Source organism: Canis lupus, chromosome 36 (assembly GCF_011100685.1).
Source record: "Canis lupus familiaris isolate Mischka breed German Shepherd chromosome 36, alternate assembly UU_Cfam_GSD_1.0, whole genome shotgun sequence".
In the NCBI taxonomy this organism is placed as follows: Eukaryota; Metazoa; Chordata; class Mammalia; order Carnivora; family Canidae; genus Canis; species Canis lupus.
The window spans coordinates 11369571-11391412 of NC_049257.1; the positions used below are offsets into that span (position 1 = coordinate 11369571).

At 39.2% G+C, this 21842-nt stretch overlaps 1 protein-coding gene across 2 annotated transcripts in view; it reads right to left on the minus strand.

The window, feature by feature from the left end:
- Positions 1-18296, minus strand: part of TTC21B (tetratricopeptide repeat domain 21B) — a 77900-nt gene extending 59604 nt beyond the window's left edge. The window contains exons 1-7 of one of the 2 annotated variants that reach the window (XM_038584706.1): positions 18157-18296; positions 13964-14037; positions 13708-13818; positions 10374-10540; positions 8194-8316; positions 5274-5431; positions 376-460 (exon numbers count right to left, since the gene is read on the minus strand). In XM_038584706.1, coding sequence (XP_038440634.1) covers positions 376-460; positions 5274-5431; positions 8194-8316; positions 10374-10540; positions 13708-13818; positions 13964-13997 — 678 coding nt within the window. In that variant the 5' untranslated portion in view covers positions 13998-14037; positions 18157-18296. Of the gene's footprint in view, positions 1-375; positions 461-5273; positions 5432-8193; positions 8317-10373; positions 10541-13707; positions 13819-13907; positions 14038-18156 lie in introns of both variants that reach the window. The other variant, XM_038584705.1, reaches the window with a different exon arrangement.
- Between the last annotated feature and the right edge of the window lie 3546 nt (positions 18297-21842).

Sequence of the window (21842 nt, forward strand, 5' to 3'; positions counted from 1 at the left end):
CCCATTTAAATGATGCAAACTCAAACTGTAAAAATACTACAAATTATATTTTGAGTACACATTCTTTCATACCTAGCATTACCAGTTACATTAATCATGTAGATTACTGGATGTGAGTTTTAATGTAGAAAACCACTTATGCTTTAATTAATGATTTAAGGAATTTTCAAGGTATTTTAACTATTCCGTTATTTTGCTTTATTAGTTGATTTAAGAAGCTCATCAATATGTTCAAGTGTATTTCTAGGAATCAAGTAAAACTTACCATGCCACACATTCTGAAAGAGCTCTTCAAGGTTCTAATGTATGTGCAGATGTGTGTGTAACTACATATTTTTTTAATACAGGAAACTTAAATAGTATAATACAACTTACCTTCTCTATATCCCCCTCCCTGCACAAATAGTAAAGAGCCAGGATTCTTAGCGCTTCCACATTTTGATTATCTTGAAGCATTAACCTGCAGAAATAACGTTTCACTTAATGTTGAAATAGCTTAATGTGTTTTCTTTCATTTGAGGGTTTGAAGAGTCAGTTTTCTGGTCAATTCCCCTGTCTAAATAGTAATTTTAATTAGTAAAATAATATATCTTTTATTAAGATTACCAACCTCATTATTTAAGCTAAAAAATACCTCTGAATCTTAATCTTTAATAATATTAGTTTTAAAAAGATATGAATAAAAAAAAGATATGAATAGATTGTATCAGTCTCTTTAAATCCTTTGGCGATCCTAAATAAAGTATTAGTTTACCATATAAAACAGTATATTAAGAGAATAATTTGGGAGCACCTGGATGGCTTAGTTGGTTAAGTGTCTGCTCAGGTCATGATTCCCAGGGTCCTTGGATGTAGCCCTATGTCAGGGACCCTGCTCAGTGGGGAGTCTGCTTCTCCCTCTCCCTTCCCCAGCTCATGTTTGCTCACTCGTGCACTCTCTCTCTCTCAAATAAATAAAATAACAAAAAAAAGAATTTGGGGCACCTGGATAGCTCAGTTAAGCATTCTACTCTTGATTTCGGCTCAGGTCATAATCTCATTGTTGTGAGATGGAGCCCCACGTCAGGCTCCATGTGGGATGTGGAGCCTGCTTAAGACTCTCTCTCTTCCTCCTTCCACCACCCTCTCCTTCTCACAAAAAAAGAATTCACCTTGACCAGGAAGATTTATTACAAGAATTTCAGGAATGAAAAGATGGGTTAAACATTTAAAAATCTGTTAATGTAGTTCACAACATGAAAACAGATTTCTATGTGATAAAAACACATCAGAAAATATTATGGAAAAATACCTTATTAGTAATAGGAACAGCTCCCCTTCCCCAAAAAAAGATATAAACTTAGTAAAAAAAAAATGCAAACGCTATATAAATTCCTAAACCTTACGCAAAAACATTTAAAAAAAAAAAATGAACAAATGGGGTAACTAACACACTTAGGTTTTCTTATCATGAATGGTGTGGTACACTGAATTATTAGCTTTAATTTTCCCACTTTCCATTAATACATGCTTTCTGCCATGAAAGTGAGCCACTGCTCCTATAAATGCTGACATGTACTTTACTGCTTCTTGGCTATGGCCCTGGACATCTTCCTTATATTAATCAATGGAATGTGAGTAGGAGTGGCAGTGTGCCACACCAAAGTTTCAGAGGCACCGAATATTTCTGGCTGTCCCTTACGTCTCTGCTATCACCATGAGCAGAGCTTCCTCTGGGTAGTTGGTGCTCTCTGGCTTGTGCCCAGAGAAGAGCACCCTCAGAGCTGACCAGAGACCAAACTGCAATGAGGTGCCATCCCCACCCGGCTGGATCTAAAATTTGAAGCAGAATACCAGGCAAGCCTGTGGAGGTCAGAGGATCCCCACCAAAATGAGAAATGAGTGCTTACCGTCATATGCCCTGAGATCTGTAGCTGTTTGCTATGCCTCAATAGCTGCCACACGATAATACACTCATTTTTGGTTAAATTTTTTTTTCCCTAAATAATCTATAGATTTAATGCAATTCAAACCAAAATCTTATAAGGTTTCTATTTTTTTAACTTGATAAGTTAGTCAATTGCAAAAGAGCCAAGAAAACTATCGAAAAAGAAACATGATAGAGACCTTTCCCTAAAAAATATAAAAATCCATTTGAAATATAAGAAAGAATTGACCCAGTTTTATTTTTTATTTTTTTTTTTTTTTGACCCAGTTTTAAAAAAAAAAAAAGGACCAGTCACTATACAGGGGGAAAAACAGCTTTTAGGATTAAAAAAATGCTCAATCTCCATCTGCTTTTGGCTCAGGGCATGATCCCGGAGTCCCAGGATCAAGTTCCGAATCAAGTTCCCTGCATCGAGCCTGCTTCTCCCTCTGCCTGTGTCTCTCATGAATAAATAAAATCTTTAAAAAAAAAAAAGAAAGATGCTCAATCTCAACATAATCAGAGAAACGAAAATAAAAATAAGGTTTTATTTTACCAGATTCGACTACTACTATTAAAATTGTTAAAAACAAAAACAGAAAACCACCGATAATAGCCAGAATTGATAAGGACAAGGGAGGGGGCATTCCACAGGCTACTGATAGGAGTACAAATTAGTATAACTTCTTAGGAGAACAACTTGGTAGTGTCTTCCAAAGTTTCAGATGCATTCCTGAGGTTGAGATTGCAAACTGTCTCCTCAAATCTACGATCTCCCCATTGGCTCGAGCACACAGCTGGCCTACGTTTTCCTGCCACCTTTGGAATTAGATGCGGCCTGCAGGAGACAAAGCTACGCCTGCCATGCCTGGGCCTGGGCTTTTAAGGAAAATAGAATGAACCCTCCACACTCTCTTTCCCTTTGCACCAGCTGGATACCAATGGTATGAGGTTTTAGGATGAGAAGAATCACAGACAGAAAGGGACCAGGTCCCTCAATGACAGTGTGGAGGACGGCTGCTTCATTGAGATTTACGTCCACTCAAAATAGTTACGTATGACAAGAAAAAAAAATTATGTATTTAGACCTGTTCTTTATAGGATCTTAGCCCACCCTAACAAATATGATTCCCTTTAAAGCATTTGGGAAGCAATCTTCCAGAAATACACCCATATGTGCATAGAGGGGTGTGTGTGTGTGTGTGTGTAAAGGCCTAAATGTCTACCAATGGGAAAAAATCAACTATCTGTATGTTTATTTTATAGATATTTTTATTGTTAAAAATAATTATGTATATCTGTGTGAATGGATATAAAAGAATATCCACAAAACACTAAAGAAAAATCAAATTTAGGGGCACCCGAGTGGTGCAGTTAGCTAAGTATCCAACTCTCGGTTTCAGCTCAGGTAGTGATCTCAGAATGGTAAGACTGAGTCCCACATTGGCTCCACACTCAGCACTGAAGCGACTTGAGTTTCCTTCTCCCTCTACCTCTCCCCCCACCCCTTGTGAACTCTCTCTCTCTCTAAAACAAATCTTTAAAAAAAAAAGAAAAATCAAGTTTAAAAACTATATAACAAGTCTATTTTTTATACACATCCCTCAAAATATATTTCTTATATATTATATTGATACCCCTCCTAGCCCTTTCACTCACACAGTGCCCGGAAAAGAAATCTAGAAAAATCTAAACATCAAAGAGTTACCAATGCCCAAATTGTGGCCTCCAAATATCATTTCCCACTAAAAGGGATTAGATTGCATTCCACAATGGCTAATACTTGTTTGGGGCAGCAAATATCCAAATTGACCCAGGTATATCTTGCTATCCACCAAATAGCAAGGAAACTATGAAAGACTACTAGGATCATATGAAAAGAACCTAAGAACTAATTTTAAGAGGCTACTAACAGCCAAAGAGGAAACAATTTGAGCACCTAAAATAACCGAAATGTTTAGAAACACACAAGTTAAATCCATGTTATACAAACAAATCCAAGCTACTAATCAGTCACCATTGCAGGATGCCACAGAATTTTTAAATTTTTTTTTGTTTGTTTTTTGAAACCCAGAAATAAAAGACTCAAGCATTCATTTAATTTTTCTTATATGAACCATAACACCAAATAACCAACCAGTAGATTAGAAGGTTTTTTTTTAATAGTATTCCAGCTAAGAAATGAAGAAAGAATAATATAACCCTATTATAATTCTAAAGCACCTATGTAGTTAGCACAAATTTCTGCTAATAAGGTGCCTGGGTGGCTCAGTCAAGTGTCCAACTCTTGATTTTGGCTTAGGTGAGGGTCTTGGGACTGTTGAGCTCAAACCCCACAGTAGGTGTGGAGCCTGTTTGGGATTCTATCTCTACCTCCTCTACCTCTGCCCCTCCCCGCACTACCTCTCTTTAAAAAAATATTCTACTAATACCACAAAAAGATAAGGAAAGATTATGTCCCTTTGATGAAAGAACCCATCACCACTTACAAAGTAACTGCAAAAAAAAAAAAAAGAAAAAAATTCGAACATGTACCTAACCAAGTCTTTATATCCAGTACCAATTTATAGGAAGTTCAGAGGATAAGCAACAAGTTATATAGTATGTGGCATGTAATCAACAGAATTCTTACAGAAAACGGACAGGATAAAAGGCTGGTTTCTTAAACAACAACAGCAACAAAAAGGTGGAGAAGTGAGAGGGCAAATGGAGAAAGAAGGAAAAGGAGGAGGGGCAGGAGAAAAGGATTCCTCCAATGACTTCACACTTCAGAAGAAAAATCCAGATCCTTAAGGTAACCAAGACCCTGCACATGCTGGCTCCCCTGTCCACCTTCTGCTGACTTCGCTGCCCAGCCGTTTTATCTCCTCCCACTCCTTAAAAATATGACCCAAACTATTGCCTCTAGGTCTTTGCACTTGCTTTCCCTTCTTTCTGCAAAGTCTTCCCCCAGATATCTGCATGGCTTGTTCCCTTAGTTCAACTGTCATCCCATAAAACTGAATCCCTCTTCCCACTCCCTATCTCAATTTCCAGCTTTCTCTTTTCTCCACAGCACTCAGAGCTCTCTAACATACTACATAACCTCTTATTTGTTCTGATTATATGGTTCCTCTCATTTGAATATCAGCTTCCCAAGGGCAGGGATATTTGCATAAGAGTGTTTTAGAACAGCTCTTCAGATATTTATGTAAATCAATAAATTCAGTTTTTAAAAACAATGCAGTATTAAGGTCTTCTTCAATTCTCTATTGTTTGAAAAAAATCAAACTTCAAATATGATAAAAAAATACACACAGATTTTTTTTTTTTAATGGAAATTATATAACCACATCCAAGGTATTTGTATTATCTTTTTTTACTTAACCTCTGTGCTGTTTCAACAGTCTGGTCCCAATCCTGTAAGGCGAGTTGTAGTTTCATTTTCTTTATAAAAGCTGGAAGGAAACTTGGAAAGTTCACTATTATCTGGTTCACAGCCTCCAGAGCACCGGAATAATTCTGGTGCATCTCAAGGCATTGTGCCTAATGGGAGAAAAAAACATGACATCAAAACTGTGATCACATACGCCGAGCTTCTCACAGCAGTTATCCTGGGATACATAGAATACTAGTGTTTAACATGTTCTGTATTTTTGTTTTCTGACTTTTCCGTAAGGAACAGTTATCATTTTTATAATGAGGAATACAAAATAAGTTTTTAAGAAATTAAAATTTTAAAACTTCAGAACAAAAAATATTTTATGTAAGTGGCTTTGTTATAAACCCCTAATAACTAGAACAGAAAGATTATCTTTCAGAATAAAATATTTCCAGGATATTTGCAAATAGTATCCAAAATGAAGATTCTGTATCTTTTTTTTTTTTTTTAATTACTTTCTGGCTACAGAAGATAAGACTTTAAAGAATAAGCCAAATAAAATCCAAGCAATTCATTCTAGCTCAACATTTTCAATTCTAGGAAGTATCTTAAGGAAATAATTGAATAAGAACACGCATTAAAATAGTACATTATACTCATGACAGATTTATAATAAATCCAAAATTTTTTTTAAATTCTATTTATTTATTCATGAGACACACAGAGAGAGAGGCAGAGACATAGGCAGAGGGAGAAGCAGACTCCTTGCAAGGAGCTCAGTGCTCAACCACTGCGTCACCCAGGCGTCCCTATAATAAGTATAATTAAAAAAATCCAAAATGTCCCTACAGGATTAAATTATAGCATACCTATTTAACCAAATTTTAGATGGCTATGTAGATTTATAGATCTGTATTTACTGAAATGAAGAGATTTCATTTATAATATAATAGTTTAACTGGTTATCTCTAATGGTAATATTTTTTAATTCAAATATTATTGAAATTGAATATTTTTACGTCTATGTATTACTTTCATAGTAAAAAAATAAAGCTATAGAGTTAGCACTTTATGAATGATATTTATCACATATCAGATTTTCAAAAATTTGCTTCAAGATCTCCATTAGGAATAAATCTAGTCCTAGAATATCTCAGTTCAAAATGAACATCCATTTCAAAAGATATATAATTGCAATATAATCCTAAAATCTGTTTGAAATTATATCTCATGTAATATTCCCATATAATTATATTCCCATATAATTAAAAGAAAGTCTGAGACCATCCAAAGATGACACTATGTCAAAATAAATTATTAAAATTTTGGAGTAACTGAGAAAGATTAATGCAGAGAATTTTTTCAAATTACATAGATCTTTAGACTCTACCTAAAAAGCTGGCAATGTAAAAAAGAAAATCATGCTAAAAGACCACATCTATTACTTCCTTACACCATCACTTCCCATATGATGCCACATATATATTAAATGAAACTAAATTTCCTGTGTATTTGGATCATGTTATTCCAAGTTGGAATTAGGCTAATGCAAACATCCTCTTGAATTAATTGAAAAATAAACACATAATTGGGGTGGGTGGTATCAGAAAAAGAATTTAAACCAATCTTAAGTATTGGAGGAAAAAGGTAAATCCCTCCTAAACCATGTTAACACCTGAAAGAGGCCCACCTTAGAAGATTATCAACTAGTTTTTCTTTAAGGAATAGGGAGGAGGTGAAATGATAAGAAAAACTCGATAAAACTCAATTTCTCTAGCAGTGCCGTCAGTTAACACTTGACTCCAATCACCTGGAGAACTAGTGGTGGCACCAAACTGAACAAGTTCAGTAGCCAGAGAAATGGGCAAGAGTGAGTTGGGGATATTAACAGTCAAGACACTAATAATCCTCTCCGCTTCTTTTTTATCCCCCCCAAATTACTGCTTATCTAACAAGCTGTTCTCCTAACATATAATTTTAATTTCCTGTTGCTAAACCAAAAATTTAAAAAATTTTAAGGCATTCTGAAGGCATCAATGGAACTAAAGAAAAAGGTCTGAATAATACATTCCTACCTACCAATGATTTCTAATGACTTCGCCAATTAATTGCTCATCCCTCACAATGTAAGGTCACTGGCTGCCTATCTATCTGGTTCAAATTAAAAGCCAAAGGCTTTATACAATTAGCCTTGCCTCTCTTCACTACCCCCATGCCCACCTGTCCCCACCCCACCTTCTTTTCCTCCAGCCTCTACTTCTGCTCTCCACCTCGCTCATTCCATGTTCATCTCCTGGCCTCCCAGCAATGCCTAGAACACGACTTACGGTATTTCAACTTGTTATCTCCTCTATTTGTAATGCTTCCTGCAGGTGGCACAGAACTTTAACTCTCACATCCTAGAAGTCTTGGATCAAATGTCACTTTCTCTGATCACATCATTTAAACCTGAAAATTCATACCCCAGCTCTACGTCTCCCCCTTTACCAGATTTATTTTTCCACTGCACTTACCACCTTCTACTATACTATGTAATTTACTTATTTTTTTTGTCTGTCTCCAACAACAGAGTACAAGCTCCATAAAAGCAAGAAGTTTTATTTTACTTCAGGGTATCCCTGGTATCTAGAATGATGCTTTGCACATGTTAGACAAACTATGAATGTTTAGTGAGTAACTAATATAGGAACCAATACCACCACCAACAAAAACAAAACCAATCTAGATTCAGGAAGTTGGTAAGGAATACATTCCTCTGGTTTGTCATTCACTGACCTATACAAATAAAATCCAAGTCCCTCCTATAGTTGAGAGCTGAAAAAAGTAACACGACAATTATTATCTTTCTTGAGTTATTCAGGTTTGTTGGGCTTCAAATATATTATGAATACGTTTTAAAACATGATTTACCCTAACTCCAACTCACCTTACCCAGCAGAGCAAAAATATCATTTCCATCTTGTAATTCCTCTTCAAAACATTTCAGTGCTTTTTTAGTGTAAGGTTCTTTTCCTTTTGTGAGGTCAAGCCATGCTTTCAAAATCTGTCCCTGTAGGATGAACAATTCTAATCATATATCCATTTTATTGGAAATGAAAGAAATAAGTATAGATAAAAGAGGTAAACCTGATGTCCTTTTTTTGTGATTAGTAAAGAAATCACCCTGTCAAAAAATGTTACGAATTATAAAAGTGTTCAGTTAAACTGTTTTCAAATCTTTTCCAGCCTAGAATCTTGTGAACTGTTAGGTATTTTCAGCTCTTACGGTTATAACGTGTTCAATATTAAAAAATTTGTTAAATATTCCATGAATCCTAAATAACCAATATTCTTATCTGGGACTTTGCTAGTAAATCATTAATCATAATTGTTAAATATGTAACTCAACACACAAACAAGAATCTGTTACCTCTTTTCTGGGCAAACAGACCATGTGAACTAAGATGGAAAAACATCAGTGTCTTGCTTGATACATATTAAAAATTAAGATAATCTGACAACTATCTTAATCCTTGTGATAGTCCAGTGCGTTTCAAATGGCCTCAGAACTCAAAGGCTGAAGAAATCATGGATGTTTACTTTCAGAAATGTTAGTGAGTCAGTGGCTTATAAGGTTTATAGGATTAAAAAGAAGATAGATACAGGTTAATTTACTTTTCAATGTCAAATAAAAAATTGTAAAATCTGTCCTTCTATCAAAAAATTTCTAGGCCAATTCATAGACTTACAAGTCTTTAGGATTATATTTATCTCCCTCTATCTCACCTGAAAAGACGTATATAAATACTAAAACAACACTATTTCTTTTTTCTTTTAAGGAGTTTATTTATTTGAGAGAAAGAGAGAAAAAGAGAGCCCAGGCATGGGGGTAGGAGGTGGGAGGAAGGGCAGAAGAGGGGATGCAGACTCTCCGCTGAGCAAGGGTCCTGATGCAGGGCTTAATCTAGAGGACCCTGAGATCATGACCTGAGTAAAGGCAGATAATGAACCGACGGAGTCACCCAGGCACTCCTAAAACAATCCAATTTCTACTCACTAGGTCAATGTCTGCATTTGAATCATTTCAACTATTGCCTCTGCGTGGATGATTCCTAGTCTTTATTTCTAGTCCAATACCTCTTAAACTTTTTTTTTTCCCCCAAGAGTTCATCAACTATCACCATCTCACTGTTCCACCAGAGACAGAAACATAGCATGCCTGGAACCAAATATATCACCTACCCCCTCCACGATTACCTTCTCATCCCAACATATTCTCTATGTTAACCAGTCTCTGAAACTGTCCAGGTTTAAGACCTCAGGGAGACATTCTTGATATCTGACACCTCAAAATTTTGCCCCCACCACTTATAATCAGTTGGCAGCTCTTGTGGGTATTAAGTATTCTCAAACTCATACCATAGTACAATATTTTAGTTGTAGGCCCTCAAAACCTTCTGCCAGAAAGTATATACTACCATTTTGGGGGCTGCACTCTCCCCAGGGTCAGTTCATCCTATAAACCATCGTTCAGTCTTGTGAATTTGCACTCTAATAATACCACCATCACGATTAAAAACCTCAATGACCTCTCCACGCCTAACACACTAGATATAAATATACGTATGTAGCTAGCAGCCAAGGCCCTTCACTTTGTCCCACCCGACCTCTCTAAGCTTTCCTTCCACCTTCTTTATCTGTGTACCCAGTGTTTCCATCAAATGTGAGCTTCTCACTATACCTGGAACCAACACGTCTCCTTGTTTTTTTCATTCCATTTATTATTTCCCACCTTGGGAGTACCTGTTTCCCTTTCCCTTCATCATTGCTCATCTTTGTTTTATTAACAGTGCAAATATTGGTTCCTTGTATCTAGAGCAGCTCAATAAGGAGAATGAGAGGGAAGGACAGAGAAAAGGAGAGAAGGGAGGGAAGGAATCAGAGAGGGATCTTTCCAAAAATTAATAAATAGCATGAGAGTAAACAACCTTAGACAACCACAATTTTATAAAATAATATTAAAATAAAGCTGCTCTTTACAAAGTGATAAAAGAGCAGAATAACAAAGAATACTACTGAATATAAGCTTTAGTAGTATATCTATTTCAAAATAAGAAACCCAACTACCTCTTTACTGCCATTTGACATTTTGATCATTCTGTCAATATATTCTCTCGCTTTGTCAAGACGGCCAATGTGCCATAAAAATAAGCCTGCATGGTACAAAGCTTTTGGCCCAGCTCCTTTACGTTGCTCCTTCATTCTGGCATCTGATTCCAGAATAGCTTCTCTATCTAGGAGGGGAAAAAGGCATTAAATGAAAATTAAATTCTAGATCAAGTGTTCATAATGGATCAATTAACAGAGCACAGAATATAGTCCTCTCTATAGCGCCACTGTCTAATAGAAATAAAATACAAGCCACGTATGTAATTTAAAATTTCCTAGTAGTCACATCAAAGAAGTAAAAAGAAACAAGTAAAATTGATTTTAATAATACATTTTATTTAACTTGATATATCCGAGTTATCATTCCCACACAAAATTGACATGAAAATTATTGAGATACTTTTTTCTTACTAAATTTTTAAAATCTGATATGTATTTTATACAAAGTACATCTCAACTATGATGCTAAATTTTCTCCAAAAATACTTGATTTGGGCGCACCTGGGTGGCTCAGTCGGTTAAGTGTCTACCTTGGGCTCAGGTCAAGATCTCAGGGGCCTGGGCCCTTTGTTTGGCTTCCTGCTCAGTGAGGAGTTTGAGTCTCCCTCTGCCCATCCCTCCACCCCTGCTCATGCTCACTCTCTAGCAAATAAATAAGTAAATAAAGTCTTTAATAAAAAAATACTTGATTTGTACTTAGATTCCATAAAATTTATAGCTGAAAACAGCAGATTCATATATTCATTGTTCCAAACATAACTTTTCTAAAAACTGAATCAAATAGCAGTTTTAAATTTAATTAGAATTAAATTTAAAATTCAGTTTCTCAAGCTAGATACATTTCAAATACTCAACAGCCACATGTGATTAATGACCACTATAATGTACAGTAGTTCTACAGTTTACGTCATTCTCAAGATAAAGGCTAAATAGGCAATTTTTTTTAACAGTAAGTAACTTGAAAAAACTAGCAATGATTCTAAAATTATTAGAGGTAAATCGAGGACTAGTACCCAAATTACCCAACTCCTTAATCCAATTCTAAAATATGTAAACATTACTGGCTGTTGTTGTCATAGGCCAGTGAAAGGGAATACAATTACTATTATTTGCATGGTTTAATACTGGCTGCTTGGCAGCTCCCTTAAAAAGATGGTCTACCTGTAATAACTCTAACCATTAAATCTATTACGTGTGTGCTTAGGCCACAAAGGCTGATTATATCCAAATCCTGAATTGAATCAGAATATGGATCAACTATGCAATAAGTTACAAGAAATGTCAAAGTTGAAGGCTGTGATTCTAACCAATGACCTTTCTGGAAATGGCCATCCAGAAAAAGGTATCGTCTCTTCCTTTTATCTCTAATGATATCAACCTAAACTTAAATGTGGAACCACCAAGGCACAACTTTATGGGTTCACAAAACAAAACTGTTTCTGGAAGGCTACAGATTGCTTGGCAAGAAGACCCTCCAATACACCCACTTGAACACCTTCATAAGTTTTCATTAAGTAGTCATGGTATAGAGACAGAGCTCTATAGAAACAGAATTTATCAGGGCAGGGAAGGATCTGTAGTTTCCTGCCAGATGCCCATCAAATCCCAAGTGGGGGATATGTTAGCTGTGACACCATCTGCTCAAAGCTGGCTCTTTCCAGATATCAGCTCAAGTTCTTAACGCACCAAAGTCCTTTTCTAATCAGGGCTTATGTCAGCATTTAAGAATGGACATGAACCGCCGAGGCCCTTTCTAGGGATATCTGGGTCCCTTCTGAGCTTAAACCCACTCAGAATCATCTATGGTAGAAAGTAGAGTCAGTACTTAAGTGTTTCTAAACAATATTTCTGTCTCCATCTTTTTTGGTGTCCTGGAAATCACATTTCCCAACAGAACTAACACTCTTGAGAATAATCAATTAAGTGAAAACTTGATCCTAAAAGGAAAATGTTTTACACTAATTTGTGTTTTCTAGATTTACTGGCTATATCTCTCTGTGCAAATCCTCTGCTCCACCTAATCTCACTCCTGCTGGATCACAGAGATCCATAAAAGGAGCCTAATCCTGAACCATTTCATATATTTGCCCATCGATTGATCCTGACAAGTTGCTATATATTCAAATCCTACTTGTCCTTCAAAGACCAGATTAAAGGCCCCATCTTCCCCAAAACCTTCACAGGTTCTATGGATTAACAGTACATACCATTTCTTCTATGGATTAGCAGTTCATACCATTTTCAGTTCATTTTGGACTCATTTGTTTTCTTATAATTTTATTTAATAGTAACATTAGAATTTAACCTTTGTGGGTTTTACATTTTCTTTTCTTCACGAGACTATAAACTTGATGTCATGGATCACTTCTTACAATTCTTTTGTATTCTCTAACATACTTGACGTGGTCCCTTGCAGATAGTAAGCATTAGTCTAGTCATTAGACTTGTTTACTTGTTAAACATATTAATGCTTTAACTTTTTTGCTGATCTGTGCAAGTGCATGTGGGGTGAAGGAGGTATGTGATACTTTGCTTAGGAAAAAAATTTTCTAATGTTATAGAAAGTTGTAACATCTGATTTTTGTCTAATTATTTGAAACATGATCTATATTTATAATGCTATTAGCTGTTACTGAATATATATAAAAGAATACAGTACTATTTCCTCTTTTTTTTTTATTTCCTCTTTATTACCTATAATTACGATATTCTGCTTCCGCCATTAAGAATCATCATATATTGACAGTTCACACAATTTTAATTGCTGGTTTATGCATAAAGTTCTTTCCATAATCAACTTATATTTCCTAGCCTATCACTAGATAGAAATTTACTGAATATCTTCAAAGAGTTAGCAACCCTTGTGCGGATGTGTACAGGCCTTTAAGAAGCTTAAGATATAGTGGAAGAGATAAACTGCATGTAGCTACAGCTTTGCACATAACAAACTACAGAGTTGGCTGCTGCAGAGCACTTTATGTATATACTTCTTCTGGGCTGTCCTTTGTTTAATAATTGCTAATATACATTCCACTTGATATTAATTCAAATGATCCCTATATATTAATGAAACTTCTGTCTTAGGATATAAGGAATATGAAAGGGATATAAGACATATATTTCTTGTGCTTGATATATCTGTAACCTTGCCAGAAAGATAAAACAAACTGATAAAGTAATAATTACAGGAAATTATAATAAAGCATTATCAGACTAAATGCTGTGGTAATTGAGAAAAATAAATGAAATGAGTAGAAAAAATTGTCCTAAGCACTATACTTAAATACTATACCTGGATTAGGACTCATTTTATGGGCATATATCAGTGCAATCAGAGAACAAAGGGATACATCTTGTTTATTTTTAATAGCCTCAAATTCACGAAGAGCGTCTTGAGTTTTACCTGAAAATCAAAATTACAAGGTGAAAAACTGTCAGAGTACAAAACAAGAATTTAAAACGTATGGAACATATTTAATAATTAGCACGTACCTTCCATTAATGTACCATAGGCATGATAAAACCTGAACACTGGATCATTAGCATACCTCTTAACTCCTTCGCTGGCAATAAGTAACACATGATGGAAATATCTCTCTTGACAATAGTAATGAATCAAAGTCTAAAAGGAAATAAGAAACAGATATTAATCTAAAATCTTGAATAATCTGAAGTCAGATAACATGATTTTTTTTCTTCCAAGCTCCTGAAAATATTGTTAAAGGCAAAAGCTTAACATTAAGGTATGTAAAACACAATGAACACAAAATTTTTGGGACAACTCAATGTTTTCTAATAATTTCAGTCTTCTTTTTCTGACATATTTGTTAACACTGCTGAAATTAGGCTACTTTCACCTCTTGCCCTTCTTTTGCCTACATTTTATTAAAGGTTTTAGAAGATGGGAGAACAGACAAAAAACAGGAATAAGAAGGGCCTTCCATTGCCAAACCAGAGGATTCTTTCAAAAAAAAAATCTTGCTTCTATTTTGTTTTTAAAGCATTACAAAGTAATGACAAATCGAATTCAGCAATCCATTGTCAAATGCTGTCTTGTTTTCTGAGTTCTACAACAAATAACTGTCAGTAGCAACAAATGTGCTAAACTGTTTTTTAGTGGAAATTACTATCTGTAAGCTTTTTTCAAAACTGCATTATTTAGATTTACACGGCAGAAAACGAATATCAAGAGATACTAACTTCTGATTAATTGGGTCTATGCTTTACAGCTTTTTCTCAGGATCACATCCAAGGCTTAGCTGCTAACCTAATCAAAGAGGGAAGCCACGTTCACTACGGCTGTGATACACCTGACTTCCCTCACTGACCGACGTGGGCCATCCCATACTCACCTACTCTGACTCTGCAGCTGGGATAGCAGGAGCGAGAAGTAGGGATGAAGCAGCGACCGACAGGATTGAAATATGAGTGTCTGTTTAGCTCTTTTTTTTTTTAACAGCCTGTTATTTCTGGGGGGCTACAGTCCCCATGCTTCTCTAGAACAGTTAGGCAAACATTCCTAACTTTTACTCCACTTACCTCCTTGTGGTTACCGCCCTCTGGTTCCTGGGACGCCCACAACACACTTTAGTCAAGTGCAGTTTTTCTCCTAAGATTGCAGATAACCTCTTAGTTTGCCACAACTAAGGACCTCTGTTCAGCATTTAAGCACCCATAACTCTCCGGAAAGGTAACATAAAAAGGACTTGGATTTAAAGGTGGAAAGATTTCAAAATTTTGGTCCATCTTAGGGTACCTTAGTTTGCTCATTTGTACAACGCTGCTAATCACTTACAGATCATTGTGAGGATTAACCGTAACATCATACTGTAAAACTCCTAAAAAAAAGTTCCTCTGAACCCCATACATTGATGAAGTAAAAAATGTAGCATTCAGCCAAGACCTCTCATCTAAGCTCCAGATTCACCTTTCCATTTACTTGCCCCAAGCCAGAAATCAAGTCCTGGCATCCTCCCTTCCAGTTTACCCAGTCCCCCTGATTCTAACCAGTCAGTAAGGCTCTTCGGCTCCTCTAGCCTACTTCCTACTCTTCATACTTTCTCATTCCTTGGTTTGTTCGGTCCAACAAACGTTTACTGCCTACTAGTGCCAGGCACTGGGCTAGATGCCATGAATGTGAAGATGGAGAAGACATGGTTCCTGACCCAGCTTAAATTCTACAACTGAGACTAAGAATCTACAGACTAACCAATATAATTCAGGAAATGCAAGCAGGAAAAAATGCTTATAAAGTGCTTTGGAGACGTAGAAGAATGAGGTTGGGGTGTGGGAGGACGAAAGAATAAAATCAAGGTAAAGAATCTCCTTGGGGACTTCAGAACTGCCTCCTGCCTGGTGAACACCTCACCCTCCCCCCCCCCCCACACACACATACACTCTCCCTACTTTCCTTTCATGATCTTTGAGGAAGGCAGAGGAGTTAGCCAGGCAGAGGAACCGCAACAACAGACACAAGAAATCAGCAATGATTTTACAAGGACGGAGTGGGGACGGGGAAGTCTGAAAGTCATTCTAGATTGTAGAGCAGGAACTGGCAAAAAAACTATGGCCTGCCACCTCTTTTTGTACAGTCAACAAAGTAAGAATGGTTTATACATTTTCAAATGGTTGAAGGGGGCAGGGCCCCTTCAAGAAAAAAAAAGAAAAAAACACAACATGAAAATGTTAAGAAATTCAAATTTCAATGTCCATGAATAAAGTTTTATTGGAACTGGGCCATGCTCATTTAAGTATGTCTAGGGCTGCTTTCAAGCTGCAATGGCAGATTAGATGCCAGACACTTTGGCCTGAAAAACCCAAGATAATGTACTATTTTTATAGAGAAAGTTGGTCATTCCTTGTTTTAGAGTCTTAAGACAGAGATTACAGGGTGAGGAGGTTGGAGAGAAAGGTAGGATCGAGCAAGGCCTCACTCATATTAAGGACTTGGATTTGCTCCTCTAGACTAAGTGATGATGATGTAGGGATGAGTTAGGGACAGATGGGACTAGGCAGGGAAAGATAAGGAAAGGCCGAGTCAGGCTCCTAACCATCCCAAGAAAACCGAGATAAGCCAGTAAAACCATAGAAAATAATAAACCTGGCACCCTAGCTCCAAAATGTTAGGGAGTATCTCCCTTTATCGGCTACCAAGTAATCACAGAAACTCATCAGGCTGCAAAGAAATAGATCATTAAGGTGTTATCAATAGTCCCTGCTCAAACCAAGACAGCACAAGAATCTCAAGGCCATGGGTTCTCAGGTTCTCAATAAAAGACGGCCACTAAAAGCCCTCAGTGGCAACCCCTACAGGACCCCTGTCACTTCCGAGAGCTTCCTCTGTATCTTGGCCTAGTAAACTTCGATTGCTTTGCTCACTCTGTTGTGTCCACGAGATTCATTTCTTTGACTCCGTGAGACAAGGACCAAAGCTCTCTTGAATCAGTAAGGCACCAGGTAACTATTTGGTGCGAAAGTGTTTTTTGTTTTTTTTTTAAGATTTTATTTATTTTTTCATGAGACTCACACACACAGAGAGAGAGTGAGGCAGAGACACAGGCAGAGGGGGAAGCAGGCTCCACGCAGGGAGCCCGATGTGGGACTCGATCTGGGGACTCCAGGATCACGCCCTGGGCCAAAGGCAGGCGCCAAACCTCTGAGCCACCCAGGGATCCCCAGCACAAAAGTGTTTTTATTAAAAAGTTCATGTGGGTGGTCGTGCAAAGGATAATTTAAAGTGATGGAAAAAATTAAAGAGATGGGAAAAGACTTCAGAAAATAATGTAACTCAGGCCAAAAAAAAAAAGCAAAAGACCTTGCAGCAAGCAGTCCCTCTCATGGCCAGTGTCCTTCCTCCATTTACCATCATCTAACATAGTACTTCGTATCTGACTCCTACTCAAAGGCAAGCTCCAAGCCTGGGAGAATTTTTCTTGGTTTTGATATCCAGGGCTTCTCCTCTTCAGGGCTTAGGACAGGGCCAGCAGTAGAGCGCGCTCTCAATGGGGCACTTGCGGGGATGAGCACTGGGTGTTATGCTATATGTTGGCAAACTGAACTCCAATAAAAAAAAAAATTTTTTTTTTAAATAACTATGTTTGCTTATCAACAGCTCTTTATCGAGTGTAGGTTTTTGCCCAGCAGTAAACTGCAAAGTCTCTGAAGGCAGGGGCTGTTCACTTCTGCTCATCACTATCTCCAGCTTCCAGGGGACACCCAGCGAGCCCCCCGCCCCCCATCAACATGTGCTGGCGAAGAAACTCTGAATTCCCAAGCCTCGTGTCCCTGTTTTTAGATCATTTCCTAGGTGGTCGGTGCTCAAAGATTTGCTTAACAGATGAATCGGGGACCACCACCCCAAAACGAAGACGCTTCCATTTCCAAGCCTGTTTGTTTTCACGGAATCTCTGCAAGGTCCCTTCCGTCCGCCAGGTTTGCCGGCCCCAGTTGGCTTAACGAAGCCCTGGACGCTCGCCCCGGGGGGGTGGGGGGGGTGGGGAGGGTGGGGGGGGGGAGGGTAGGGGGGTGGATCCCGAGGCAGGGCCCACGGCGGTGCAGCCCCGCGGTGCAGCCCAGGAGGTGCAGCCCAGGCGGTGCAGCCCCGCGGTGCAGCCCCACGGTGCAGCCCGGCGGTGCAGCTGCGGCCCGCACGCCCCGCCGGGCACCTGGCGCAGCGCGGCTGCAAGGGCACGGCCGCGGAGCGACGCCCCCGCCTTCCCGGTGCTCCCCCGGCCCCGCTCACCTTCAGCCCCTGCGAATCCATGGCTCCCCCGGGGCTGGATCGCGGCCTCCGAGACCCACCGCCGCCGCAGCGCAGCCCCGGAGCCCCGGGCTCAGCGCCGCGCAGCCCAGGCCCAGCCCCAGCCCCAGCCCCAGCCCGCGGCTCGCGCTCCGGGACGCGGGGGCGGGGCAGGGGCGGGGCGGAGGGCGGGGCTGCGCTGCCATTGGCTGCCGGCGGCGGGGGGCGGGTCCTCAGCGCGGGGATTGGCTGGGGCGGGGGCGGGGGCGGTGCTGCGGGAACCCGGGAGGGGGGGGCGGGCGCCCTGCGGGTGCGGACGGAGGGAGGGCTCGGGGCGGGCCGAGCCTCGGGGAGGAAGGAGCGAAGGAAATAGCACGGCCCCGGGCTTCCCGTGCGGCCACCGGGAGACACCATCTTCTGCGCGGCGGTGCGGAGGCCGCTGCCCGCGACGCGGTGTTGGGAGGCCTGACGGCGCCGAGGAGGACCTGGGGCGCGGCCGCCTGCGTGGCCCCGCGGCTGAGCATCTGCCCTTGGCCCAGGGCGGGGCCCCAGTGCGGGGATCGAGTCCTGCAGCGGGCTCCTGCGTGGAGCCTGCTTCTCCCTCTGCCTGTGTCTCTGCCTCTCCCTCTCTCTCTCTCTGCGTCTCATGAATAAATAAATAAAATCTTGAAAAAAAAGCTGTCTCTCTGTGTGTCTCACGAATAAATAAAATCCTGAAAAAGAAAAAAAACCTTGGGCTTTCACGTAGTTGCGTGGCCGCCGCCAGGTGGCGCAGAAGAGTCCGTTCACCGGCGCCGAGCTGCGGGAGCTCACCCCTGCACGCGTTGCTGCAATCCCGTGTTTGCTGTTAGAATAAATACGCATTGGATCGCTTCTTGTCTCTACGAGCTCCGACATTGATGGAAGTTTGTTTTTTTCCCCCCCAGGATTTTATTTTAATGATGCACTGCTGAGTTTAAGCTGCCAGCGAGCTGAATTCCCGTGCGCGGGGCAGGCAGGCGCCCGGCTGGCTCGGCCCTGGAGCCTCAGACTCTTGCTCTCAGTCCTCAGTTCTGCACCCACATCGCGGGTAGAAATCACTTCAAAGAATTAAATCCTCTGCGGATGTTTATGTTTGTACCCATCGGGCAACTCTGACAGCAGCTCACAGATTTCTTTAGGTCGGAAAATTTTAAATATGATGAATTAAGACATTTCCTGTTTCAGCTTACAGTTACTTTGAAAACGGTGGTAAAGATTTGAGGTTTAAGTGGTTTTTTTTTTTTTTTTGTAGATTATAAATTTCCATCCCATCTTTAGTAATCGTACTTTAGTTGATATGTTTGGAAGATGCCTTAATCAGATTTTACATTCGTTGAAGAGGAAGGGGGCCTAAGGGGCTCCCTCTGCTGAGCTTTCTGCTCAGGTCCTGAGATCAGGGTCCTGAGGTCAAGCCCAGTGTACACTCTTTTTCTCTCCAATAAATAAATCTTAAAAAAAAAAAAATCTGCTGAGGAGGCAATGAACATTAGCTTTCTCCATGCTAGTAGGTTAGGTAATGACAATCTAGAAGGAAAAAGTGGTTACTTTCCCAGACTCCATGGCTGGGTAACATTCTTCATTGGTTTATGTATAAAGATTGCTCCACCCAAAGTCGCATATTGTTTTCATGAGGATTATTTTTTTGTTTCCAGTATTTACAGTTGAAACTAGACAACTGCGCTGATGGACAACGTGTAAGCGCTGGTCTGAATCTCAAAGCCTGTAGTATAATTTGCACTTGTAAGTCATGGTGCTCATCAAAGTGCAGAATCTTGAACTCCTTGGTTTTGGTTCTAAGTGAAAAGTTCATTGGAAAGAAAATATTTAAGGATGTGGTTAAAGGTACAGGTGATCCAGCTACTGTTCTGAGAACTTTAAAGTCTAAACTTGGACCATCAATCAGACCATTGGAAGGCTGCATGCCTGGACCATGTTAATTTAGCCCTTTATAGAATTTCCTTCATTGAGTTTTGTTCGATGATTAAATTATTTAACACAAAACACCATCCCTGGCACTCCATGAGTGTCTGTTGGATTAAATCTACTTTAGAAATTTTCTTCGCCGAGGCTGGGAACTTGATGTTCTCCATATAAGGTAAGAAGTTTCTTTCGGATCCCAGGCCAGGAAAAACTGTCTTCCCTAAAAAACCAAGGCATGTGTTCCTCAGCTCAAACATTTTTATGGACTCACCTTTGCCTACCAACTTCTGAGTGTGGCATCTAAGACTCTTCACTTCATCATCTTCTTCAACGTGCTTCACCCTCCCCAGAGCCTGATTTTAGGCAAATGGGACAACCATTCTTTCTTCTAGGAATGCTTTCCCCTACTCTGGGCTCCACCTTCATCTGAAAAAAAATCTACTCTTTCTTCAGAGTTCATCTCAAATCTCATTCTGTATGAAGGCTTTAGGATTACCATAACTGGATGGATGTGAGAGGTTGCGTGGAATGGTAGCAAGAATATGGTCTCCCAGACCTAAAGTAGAACTCTTACCTGTTTACGATTGTGGCTTAGGAAGAAGCACTTTCCTGAGCCTTGGTTTCTTCAATAACTGAAAAAAGTAAACACCTAACACACATGGAAATTTCCTAACATATAATAGGCATTCTACAACCAGTAATTCCCATTAAATGCATAGTGCTCTGCACGACCTGCAGCACTCATGTGTTCCTTGTACTCTGGTTTTGGTGTACTCTTTGTTAAATTTAATCTTGTCTATTATATGGTGAGCTCCTTAAAGCCATGCATGTAGTGTAGTCGGTAAGAGCTTAGTCCCTCGAGATAGATCATCTGAGATCATATCCTAATACTATTATTTACTAGTTGTTCATTGGGAAAAATTACTTAGCCTCTCTGTGTTTCAGCTGTAAACTGAAACTAATACTTCAGAAAGTTAAGAAGATTAAATTAGTTAATATTTAATGGATACAGCAGTGTTAGGTATAGGGTAAGCATTAAATAACTTTAACCTCTAATTATTTGTACTCCTAACTTCTCCAAGTATAGAATATGGTATTGATTCTGTAAGCATTTAGTAAATCTTACAGGACTGTTGGGGCTCTACAATTGCATCTGTTTGGCTTTCTTCTTTCCCATTCTTAAACTAAGCTACTTGTATCTACATTATTTCATTATATGAACTAGAAGTTAAAGAAAAAACATTTAGGATAAACAAGTGGTTCTGGTGAAGAAAAAAGTAAAGGTAAGAAAAAAATAAAGCAGACATATGGAACTTGGAATCTGGTAAGAACTTTAGAGGGACGCCTGGGTGGCTCAGTGGTTGAGCGTCTGCCTTTGGCTCAGGTCATGATCCCAGGGTCACATATCAGGCTCCCCAGAGGGAGCCTACTTCTCCCTCTGCCTATGTCTCTGCCTCTCTCTCTGTGCCTCTCATGAATAAATAAAATCTTTTTAAAAAAAGAACTTTAGAGACTATTGTCCAACTTCTTTATTTTTCAAAGGAGTAGAATGAGGTCCAAAGAGATGAAATAATCCACCCCAAATCTCACAGTTTTCTACTTCCAATGTAGCCTTCAGAGCAGTTATGAAGAATGGACAAGATGAAGTGTTTGTCTTTCTTTTCTTCTTAAGGCTATTACTATAAAGTTGAAACAGGAGATGAAGAGGTTAAAAATGTATGAAATCCAGATAAACCAGCACACAGTTC